The sequence below is a fragment of the Nanorana parkeri genome, unplaced genomic scaffold, assembly GCF_000935625.1.
Source record: "Nanorana parkeri isolate BGI_ZX_2015 unplaced genomic scaffold, ASM93562v1 scaffold806, whole genome shotgun sequence".
NCBI classification, from domain to species: Eukaryota; Metazoa; Chordata; class Amphibia; order Anura; family Dicroglossidae; genus Nanorana; species Nanorana parkeri.
Window position 1 is genome coordinate 164,220 of NW_017307074.1, and position 11,650 is coordinate 175,869.

Consider the following 11,650-nt stretch of genomic DNA (forward strand, 5'->3'; position numbering starts at 1 on the left):
GGGGGTGTACAGGGACAATGATGGCATACTTGGACTTGTAGTTCCTTAGCTGATATATATGTGTGGGGGTGGGGGGTACAGTTCCAGTGGATGTTTATATAATATGGGGGGGGCGAAAAAAAAATGTCTGCCCCGGGCGCCCATAACTCTGGTTACGCTACTGCATACACCTGCCACTATGCACAGCTAGGCAAGAAATACAACTAAATCCTGTTTCAGTTTTGCATCTTCCCGTGTCAACTGCATGCTCATTAGACAATTACTCAGGAGTATGCTAATGAGTTACAAGGCTGAAGACTAACGTAGTGGTGTCATCTGCCTGGCTGTGCAATGGACAGAAATATATAAGAATCTCAAGACAGAATTACAAATGTTTTGGCAGGCACATTATGTGTATTTAGCAATTTGCTTCTGCTTTAGCTTGCAAAAACACCCAAAACTGAAATGTCAATTTTGGACAGTGTTGACTTTTAAAAGCTAAGGAGGCTTCAACGTATTATTTTCATTACAAAAAGTTTGAATTTTGCTTATTTTAATGATGTTAGTCTGTCTACACTTTTGTTTTGCAGAATGTTTGCATAGATGCAATATTCAATGACACTGCATGCAAAAGCTGCCAAGAGTGAATAAATATTGTAAAACTGGTTTGTTGTAAAATTCACTAAATATGTGATACAAAGTTAAAGGGGACCCTCTGGTTGTTTTGTTTTCCAGCACAATTTTAAAAATTCACCTTCAAATTAGCCAAATAAAACTCAACAATAAATACCTGTAACAGAGCTGTCCAGATTATCCATACTAGAACCTGGAGTATGTTCTAGACCTCTGAGAGGCCTGCTTATTTCATCTTCATTATAATCTTCTCCACGATCCTGAAGATCTTTCTCCAACTCTGATATAAATGCTCCAGAGACATATCCCATTGGAGGTACTGGCGCCATTGGTGGCTGGTTATTGCTCTGTAAATGCCTAAAATGTAAGAAATATAAGTATGTTTAAAAATTAATTAGGAAAAAAATGACAATTTGGCTACATCAGTGCTACCAGATTGCTGTTTAAATTATCAAGTGTATGGAAATGAGCTGGACAGAATGACAGTATTATATATTTATAAAGAAGGAGCTCTTGTTTCATCTATTATTCAGCCTGAGACCATGATTCAATTATTAACTTTAACTGAGGCAGTAGAGTTTTGACTGTGCTGGTTTAATAGTGAAGAAATAATTTTATATTTGGAACACAGTGATAAGATTGGATTTTTATAAATATGGTGTACATCAGTCAAGTAAGTGCATAACTCTAAAAAAAAAGACCTTTTTGAGATCCTTACAACATTAATGATATTTATTTCCCAATAATCCTCCCTGAAATGTGTTTAGAGTAGACACTGCTGTTTTGGCATAGTGTCTGGGGAATTGAATCACAAGTGGGCTAATTATATCTTTCAGGGACACTATTGGTGAAAACTGCCCATCGATTTTCCTAGTCCACAAAACACCTCAGTCTGTACAAAGTCAAACTAGGGTGCCACATTCTTCATGTAATCATTTTAAAGCCAATCCTAACCAGTGCAGAAGAGTTACATTTTCTATCAGGTTTTATCTCTTGTGTTGGCCCCGTTAGGAAGACTTTTCCTTAATTACTGTCCCTGTGACAACTACACAAAAATGGGTGAGGGTGGTACAGTTGCTACCAAGACAGGAAGCCACAGATTGCAATGAAAAGATTGCTAGAGAGATTGGCTCTATCCCTTCCTTGCTAAAAATGTGTTTTTGTATGTTTCCCCATTGGAAAAATGTCCTATTACTTCATGTCCTGATAGGAAATGAGGGGACATTTCTGCAATGAGGAGACAAATTGCAGTAAAAACATGACAGACATTTTTACCCTTTCCATTCTGTGAAACATTTGGCTGAAAAAGTTCTGGATAGCCGTGACTGTATAATACACAAAAACTGAAGTTTTTGTGGTGCCAACTGAAATAGAGTGACACCTGCATTAAAAGCTTGAGGATTGGGAGAAAGGTGTGGAAATCTTCCACATCTTCGAAAGAACCATAAAAGCCATCTGGTGCTTTAACTTACATGTGCTCATATAAAACTGAAGTATTGACCCTGGTAATGTCATTTTGTTATGTTAAAGGAGACTTTGTGCAGATATTTTACCTCCTTATCTGATAGGGACCACAACGTGTAGCAATACCAAGAGGCTCCACCTATGACAACCGTCTTGTGAATGATACTGTATTGTAGATATGGTTGCACCACATTATCACGTTGTAGCAGAAGGTGGAGCCACAAGTACAATTTTTAACTGCACTCCATATTCAGACAAATCTTGGAGAGGCAGGGATTGGTTGCATACATTCTTTGTTACAGAATTATTGGTGGCAGTACTCCTGTGATAAATACATCCCATTTTTTTAAACAAGATAAATATGAATATATTATGGTCCTAAACTCCTCTTCCTCACATCAATAGTGACCTAATACATGTATTGCATTTTGATGTCCATAAATTATCCACAAAATGGTAACACATTGTAACAAACTCCAATCATTTGTAAGTTTTAGATCTTCAGTATATAAAACACCATATAAATCAAATTATGCAGTAGTCACCTTCATTGATCTGCCCTTCAAATTCAATTACATATGATAAAAAAGACTATATTGTACACATGTAAATCTGTTTAATGAATTTATTCCGTGAGAAATGAAGGCATTAAATATATAATTTATTCAGGCTAGATTTACTAAAAAGAGTTGTGAGCCAAGGTAATGTTTTCACATTTCACACATCAACAACTATACTTCGGCTTACAAATGCATAGTAGTCTGACTTTTGAGACATAAAAGCAACTACTGACCATCATTATATCGTAATGCATATTTCCACTGCAACTAAATTGGGAAAACACCTATTTTATATCTGTATCTCTTTTCTGAAAACTCCAGAACTTTGAAGGGTGGGGGAACTGAGTTTGCCATAATTAACTATGTCTGTACTATGCTTCTAGATTTCTTTATTAGTTGTTAAATAGATGTGCAGGACTGTATGCCCTTATAGATCTGAAGACACTGCATGTTAATGCACTGTCTCTTAGTCTTGCTCCTGCAGTCTGTCCTTTATGTGCACATTGCCATCTTTTTAAAGCCGTGGAGGCTGCCCAAAAGTCCTATGTATAATCCTAATCTAAGGAAACAACAAAAAAGGCAAGACATATTAATATATGTATTAATGGAAGCAGAATTGTTGCCTATAACAACAAATAATATTTAACTTTCCCAGTCCGAGTGGAGGCTAGAAATTAAAGCAAGGGTTATATGTCTACCTCTCCTTCCAATTAAAAATAAATACACTTTAAGTTATGTTTTTTCTACATTTCTTGTCCATGTTAGCTGGAGATAATGAACTGATATTTACCAAGTCTGTTTTGTAATATCAAACTGGTAGGCTCTTGTTAGTTCATCCAGGTGGGCCTGCAACATGGGCTGCATTTCCTCTCTTGGTGATGGTGTCAGTGTTGCTGTAGACTGCTGTCCAAACGAGATGGCCGGTGAAGAGGCAACCCCACGCACAGGAGGTGTGGGTACTCTATCATCATCTTCTTCCAGCTCGTCATCGGAGCCCTGGTGTAAGTATGTCTGCACAGGTAATGGTGGACACCATCCATCGCTGTCATACCTTTAAACAAAATGTATACTGTTTATAAAATCCAAATTGAAACAAAAATAATTTTATAATAGAAAATCTTCATCTAAGTCTGTATATTTTACATTTACTGGTTTGAGTTAAACCTTCCTCAAACAAAAAAGTGTAAAAGTAACAAGAGATCTTAAACCCTTCCACTGAGTGACCTGGTGGCTTCTGAATCTAGGGCACTAACTGTCCTCATGTAGCTTTCCAGTTCTAGGGAACATCTATCAATGCAATAATAAGGATCACCTCTGCTTATTTATTTATCATCATAGGCTCAGTTTAGATTACTCATTTTGTTGGCCTGGCACATAAAAAAAATCCACATCAAAAACTTTCTACACTGTATTTTTGCATTTTCCCTATGTAGTTGATATTCTATCACAGCATACTTTAGACAAGAGTAGGAAACAGGTACCAGATAATTTCCAACATTTTTATTTGCCAGGTGACAGACGGTGAGGAAAATCGTGCTGGTAAATAAATGATGAAGGTGGATCTTGAGGAATCACATGCATCAATTTATAAAATGTCACAAAAGCATACAGTTGACTAATAAATGTATACATTTAATGAAAACTTAACTCAAAAAGTGTATAGGTGAAGCAGGTGGAACTTTGTTTTTTTTTTTACATGTTTAAGTGCAAACCTTATCCCAATTTCTTCAAAAAAAGTTTGTAGTTTACAGAGCTCAAAAGCTCAAGCTCGAATTTGCATACACAAGTCAATGATTCACAGCAGTGACTCCTTCCCACTTTCTTTTTGGATGGCTCTGTATAAAGTTTTAATCAGAAAGAGAGTCTAAAAATGAAACACCTTCTGCTGTCGTCTCTTTGGACGGTGCTTTGTGTGTTGTCATGTATGTTATGTATGTTGTCATATATGTGCCTTGTAATAAATGTTTGTGAAACAAAGATTCTATATTTAAAGGGAAAGAAGTAATATAAAAAAATTGAAAAACATATGAACTTAAAAATAAAATTAACTTAGTTGAAGTCATTTTAATTTCCTATTAATGTATTACATTAATTATAAACCTTCTGCTTTTTCTGAAATATTGCTCCTTTTCTAGGGATACTAGAAAATCTGACAGAATTATAGGTCACATCCAGTGGCGTAACAATCACCATAGCGAACCAGGCGGCCGCTATGGGGTCCGGGGCACAGTGGGGCCCAGCCAGATGCCGTGCAGGCCACCTGGGTCGCTATGGGATCCTCTGCTGGTGGCTTTCACTGGCGGCTGAAGACGAACACGCCGCTGTTCAGATCACTGACAGTAATCTGTGCAGCAGCGCGTTCCTCTCTACAGAGTCAATGAGAGCCAGCAGCGGCAGTGGAGGAGGAGGGGGGGCCCATGGTCGGCAGCAGGGGAGGAGGAGGGGGCCCGGTGACAAAGAAGGAGGCGGGCCCGGTGGCGGAGGAGGAGGTGGGGGCCTATCAGCGACCGTGGAGGAAGAGGAGGCGGACAGGTAAGGAGTGCGACCAGCCCACCTGAGGGTGACCCTGTATAGCCCACCATTAGAGAGTCTATGGTGGTCTCTGCAAGTTCACCCTCAGGTGGGATCTCGAGTGGGCTCTGCAAGGGGTATAACTAGAAATCACGGGGTCCCATACAAAATTTTGCTATGGGGCCCTGTGATTTCTAGTTACGCCCCTGGTCACATCACTTACATTCTTAAAGTTTCAGGCAATTCAAAGCTACCATTAAGCATTAAACATGAAGGACTCTTACTCTGCAGGGATAAGAGATTTCAAACTGTGTTGATAGCTAATCCCTTAAGAGGCAGATTCAGCAACAAGCAGAAAATAGCAAAGGACAGACAAAATATATATATATATGAAAAATATATATTTAAAGGAGAATTATGAGGTAAGTGATTTTCACTCAACCTCATAGTTCTAGCTGACGTGTGACAATGAAACCGTTGCTCGCTCACTTCTCGATCATCTCCCTGCAGAGAGCCGTGACTGTCACTCACAGCTCCCTGCAGGGATTCCCCGCGCTGATCCTCCAGCGCTGACTGGCGGAACGGACGGGGAGGGGGCGGGTACAGTTGGCTCTGCCTCTAGATAGGCATAGCCAGCTGTCAATCACGCAGCTGGGTGGATCTCGACAGCAATGTTGGGATCCGTCCCGGCTGCAGCGGTCTCAGTGTACTGCGAGCTGTAGCTTGCTGTATACTGATCTTTGGGTCATGGGAGGATGCTAGTTTGTGTCCTCCCGTGACCCTTAGGAGAACTATGGGGAAAAACACTTACCCCATAGTTCTCCTTTAAAATCTTTAAAAATACTATTATTGTTAAGTTCATGCACAGATGACAGAAAAGTAGTTTTTGTATTGAGGCTTTGTGATTTATTTACAAAACGTGTTAATTTAATTGTAATTTTTGCCTAAAAAATAAGTAACTTAAAGAAAAAGATGTTGAAATGCACATCATGTTCCTTGGCCTCAATCTCCCAATCTCAGAGTGTTTTGGAACCCAAAAAGGCTTGTGTGCCCAATGTTTTTGGTGCTATAGTTATCAAGACTATTCCTTTAATCGCAACATGTTATTTGTCTCAGGTTATGTCTCCTATGTTAAAGCAAATAAGCTTTAATAAGCACAAGCCCCATAGATGCCCATGGGAATTCTTTTCTAGCCTTTTTCAGGGGAAATTTGCAAGGTTTTGTTAAAAATGGGGCATGTGTAGCATTGTCATGGGGTCATGTACCAATGCAAAACTGTTTTATAAAATGCTGGCTGATGAAATTGACCATACATAGTCATGACCCAATTTGGTCATGATTATATTTGGTCAATTACATGACCTGGGATACCCAGCCGGTTTGTTGACGTTCAGCATCTAGCCGGAGAGCTGTAATTTGCAACTTATGTAATTCACTTTAAGGTCACTGCAAAGGACAAGGGGGCACTCTTTGTGTCTGGAGGAAAAGAGGTTTAACCTTTGCATACGGAAAGGATTCTTCACAGTTAGAGCTGTAAAAATGTGGAACAGACTCCCCCAAGAGCTAGTTCTAGCTAGCTCAGTTAATTGTTTTAAAAAAATCTGGATGTTTTCCTAAATGCACATAATATTACTGGATATTGAGTTCTTAGTATATAAAGCACCAGAAATTGTTGATCCAGGGAATATCTGATTGCCTTATGGGATCAGGAAGGATTTTTGTCCCCTGTTTGAGCAAATTGAACTATGCTTAATAGGTTTTTTTTTGCCATCCTCTCGATCAACAGTGGGTAAGTGTGGGCATAGCGTTCTGTTTTAGGCTTTTCTTTTTTTTCTTTTATCTCTATAGGTTGAACTCGATGGACTTGTGTCTTTTTTCAACCTGACTGACTATGTAACTATGTAACTATTAGTGGGTGAGGTTCATTATAGCGTGGGTCGCTATGTCCAGTGGGTCAACAGGGCATCATTCAATGTGATTGATGTTGGATTAACATTGGAAAATAATGTTGTTGTTTTTTTTAAATAAAGGACCTTTTCATGGAGTATTTGCATTTGGTCCCAATCAAAATCCATACCAGACCCCTAACTGGGTTAAAGATCTAGTAGGGGTTTTGAGGAGGACTAAACTTTGTTTTCCCTCTTTTTCCTTTGCACAAGCTTGTTGCTCCCTTCTTTCCTAGCCACCCAGGCTGCATGCCTAGATAAGGGTTTGTTATAGATTTGAAGGGCATTTCTAGGCAAAAAAAGGTCAAATAATTGGAGGAAAGGGTACCTTGCCATGCACCCCCACCCAGCACAGCACCTAGTGCCCATGTTGATGGAGGTGAAGGCCCCATCCCCACACCCCTGGCCTGGTGTGCATGGGGGAACTTTAAGATAAGGGGGTCCCCAGATATCTGGTCCCCCTAAGCGAATGAGTAACGGGTACATAGTACTCCTTCTTACTCATTAACAAACAATATAAATAAACACAGGCACTGTGAAAAAGCCATTAAAAAAATCCCCCCAATGTAAATCAATCATGTTGTCTAGTGATATACTGTAGATTTTACATAAATCACAATGAACAATGCCTCAATGACCCTTGGATTAAATGACTCGGGCCACAAAGATCTTCTCCATAGCACCCCTGCCACAATTGACAGCTCTCTGGCCAGATGCTGAATGTCAGCGAACCAACAGAGTATGCTGGGTGATGTAATTGACCAAATACTGTCATGACCATTTTCAATCAATGACATCATCCAGAATCCCCACACACTTGTTTACAGTGTAAACCAAGCCTGATGGTGGGCTGGGAAGCTGCCATCTAGTGGCAGTAGTGACATTAGATTGTGACCTCCTTTGGAGGAAGGGGGATGACATGAATGGTTCTATGTACTTTGTAAAGGAAATGTGCTGGTGCTAAATACTTAGTGGCTATACATCTCTAGTTTAAATATCTTTAGACATACTCTTTTATCATTGCATTTATACCAAATCTAAACATTCATATTATGTAAAATTGTAAATCTATCAATTCACTTTTTCTCACTGTGCTTATACAAATGACCATTTATATCAACAGTTTAGGGCTGCATAATAATAAAATCCCTGGGATACATTTTATGACATCATTACTGCTGACAACAGTAGATCTACGTAACATGCCAAAGTCAATTTCTATTACAATACATCCCAATCAGAGCACAGCATTTGCTTGGCAACATTTGTATGCCGTTCCCAACATTAACAATCAATGTTTCATATATTGCCTGTCTGAACATTTATTTGGATTTATTTCAAAGATTTATGCAGCATCAACAAATGATATAGCAATTTACAAAGGAAACAAGATATCGTCCATGCTCTAGGTAAATGTACAATATAATGTTCCTTTGACAGTAGTACAAGACATACATACAGTAGAGCCAACAAAGGTAGAAGACAGTGAAGCTACCATAAACATTTTTGGATTGTGAAAGAAAGCCTAAGCAATAGCAAAGACAGTGACCTGCATGGAAACTTAACCCAAGAGCCAGCCCTAAACAAAAAAAGTCACCATGGCAGCCTAAGGTAATTCGGGTCAATGGAAGTTGCATAGCAGTTTTGTCTTACCCAGTTTCCTGATGTTCTAACCCATAATGCTCTATTTCTGTTCCAGGTAGTGGCTGGATAGGCGGTGGAGGAAGTGGAACATTGGCCCAATTAGATCCATTCATTTTCTGATTCTTTGTGCTGTTTTTCGTCTTCTTTTTCTTCCCTCCTTTACCCCCTATTGTGTTACAGCGACATTCATGCTTAATTTAAATCATATAACATTGGGAAGGCAAGAAGATCTTCAGTAATACAACTGTGCAATATAATATGAGGAAAAAATTTAATTTGTAAAAACATTGCTAACATTATCAAAGGTGTTTATATATATATTAGAAAAACATGTATTCTTAGATACTAATTAATCACCAGAAATATGGAGGGGGGAGCCATTTTGTAAACTGCAATGCTTCTCATGAATATTTTCTTTTTAGGAATTGCTTAGACACAACCAGCAAAAAAAACAAATTACGCTAAAGGCAGTAATACAATGTACTTCAGTGATGTCACTGTCCCTCTGTGATTTCAGAGGATATGATCTGATGGATAACACCTATCACAAAATGGCAACCGGTATTCCACTTTAGTATCCTGAGACAGAGTAGGCCTCACATATCAATGTTTCTGAACTGAAAACTGTTTCCAACCACTATCAATCAGATTCCTCCAGGAAATATAAGGAACACGCTGATTAGCTGCTGTGGGTTGGGTGGTGGCTTTTACTCTTTCAGATGCACTGAAAATACCCTAATAACTGTTTTAATAATTTTAGTTCATTGATTTACACTTTTTTGGGCTTGAGTATTTTAATATGTGTGAGAGAGCCTATAGCAACACATCAGATTCTTCATGTCATTTTTGTATTACTATATTGGAAAATGAATAGGATGGTCTGAATAATTGCTTTGGGTAGTAATGGCAATTCTACCATCAGACTCTGTGATATATGAGACCCATGGTGTTAGATAATACAATTAATACCAAACCAGGTGGGCACATTGGTTTTTCATTTCCTTAGCTCTGTAGAATTTAGAATATAAGCCATTCCATGCAGTGAGTAACAAATCCACACACACATTAAAGCACACAGAAAACTGTCAATCAAACATTCTAGATACTGTACTATGTTCCAAACGCTGAGAAACCAACCTGAAAGGCTGCCACTTCTCTCAGAGCTGTTGTGTGAGCTGGTGGTGCTGAAATCCTGTGACTGGTTGTGTGGCATTCTATTTGACAATCCCTCAGCACGATAGTCAGGAATGTATATTAAGGCTAAGGGTTAAAGGGCAGAGGTCACCGTGGCATCATGTGATTAGTACACAGCATAAGCTCATGCAATTCATGCAATCAGCAAAAAAAAGAAAGCAGAGGTGGTGAGGAAGAAATGTCAAAGGTTGAAATGGAAATACATGGAGGAGGGGTTGGTTATTGAGAATTGAAACAGTGGTCCCCAATTAGTGACTACTTTTGAACTCTCTGATACTCATTAGTTATCTGTATTAACCTTTGTAACTTTTGACGCAGAAAGTACTTTCAACAACCAGTAAGCCAATCAAAGTTGTCTAATTGAATTGGTATTCCTCTTTTAATAAAAAAAAAACAGAAAACCACTTCACTTGTTAAAGGTAAACGTTATGGTCACCATGCTGAAATCCTGCTGATTAGCTTCAGGCAATTAATTTCCAAAGGTGGAGCTGCACTGTACTACAAAAGCCAAGCAGCTCTTTAGCAACTTAGTAGTTTTTTTTTTCTCATACATGGAAAGTAAAAGATCTGCTGGATCTGGCAGAACAGACCTTGCCATTCAACATCAATGCTCAACAGTTTGTTGAAAGTAAAAACAAAGCCCTTTAAGCTCTCTTTTTTCATACTTAGTGTGGCTTACTAGAACTTGCTATAATTGGATGTGTTGCACAAGCAGACAGAGTTGGGGACCTCTGAATTAAAAATTAAACTTATCAAAAATGATCCACTCAATACTTCTTTTTCATTAGTAAAGGTGAACAGACTTTGCATTTCAACCAATGCTTTATTTTTAACTTGTGTGTCATCATGCATGTAATTAAACGCTTAAACAAATACTCACCATTGTTTCCTTTGCCCTGGTCAGAAAGGCAGTAGCCCAATCCTGTCAAGTCAGACTTTTGCTGAATGCATGATTTCCACTGCTGGTCAGGTAAGTCAACTGCCAGTTCATGAATGCTGTTTGAATGTAGAATTTGTGTAGTGGCATATGGTGTGGTCTGTGCCATTTGTCCTGGGCAGTTATAGCTGGACTTGGTGGTAAAATCAATGCTGCTATAAATGGCTCCATCAGACAGCATGGTTGCTGACTTGTCTCCTTGTCCTGGAGCTGTTGGCAGTACATCTAAGTTAAGCAGAGGAGAATGAAACAAATCAGTGATGCACGGGGAAGATGCAGCTATCAAGGTTTAGGATGAAAAATAAATGTGTCAGTCAATACGTTTGCATTTCAGCTGAGACAAGAGTCCGTGAGCCAACCAAGGAAGAATGATATACAACTACCGCCATGCTGCAAGAACTGGTGACAAGCCTAGCACTTGTCCTTCACGTTCCACTGCCCTAAACTATCATTTTCTCCACTTTACCTTCATTGGAGAATGAGGAGTTTAGAATATTTCACTACAGGGAAGGGAAAAAAACCCTCCATACCTCATTTCATGTCAAGCTGTCTTTTCTATTGACAAATAACGAGAAAATTAATCCACAAATCTTCAACAGCCCTCCTCCCAACAAAAAAACAATGAGAAACTAGTGAATGGGTAGGACAGAAATAGTAAATCTATCTGACCATTAAAGAACATTCTTCAAGCACCTCTTATGACACCTTGCATGAATGACATCCACTTAACACAATAACACAGACAGACACAGGCAGATACAAACATAGCAATTGTAAGAAAC

At 38.9% G+C, this 11,650-nt stretch overlaps 1 protein-coding gene across 8 annotated transcripts in view; it reads right to left on the bottom strand.

The window, feature by feature from the left end:
- ROBO2 (roundabout guidance receptor 2) overlaps window positions 1-11,650 on the bottom strand; it is a 414,352-nt gene that overhangs the window by 16,213 nt on the left and 386,489 nt on the right. For 7 of the 8 annotated variants that reach the window (XM_018565020.1, XM_018565019.1, XM_018565016.1 and 4 more), the window contains 5 exons: window positions 10,812-11,093; window positions 9,875-9,997; window positions 8,747-8,903; window positions 3,427-3,687; window positions 770-969 (listed from right to left, as the gene is read on the bottom strand). In XM_018565020.1, the coding sequence (XP_018420522.1) occupies window positions 770-969; window positions 3,427-3,687; window positions 8,747-8,903; window positions 9,875-9,997; window positions 10,812-11,093 (1,023 nt within the window). The remainder of the gene's footprint in view (window positions 1-769; window positions 970-3,426; window positions 3,688-8,746; window positions 8,904-9,874; window positions 9,998-10,811; window positions 11,094-11,650) is intronic. The other variant, XM_018565017.1, reaches the window with a different exon arrangement.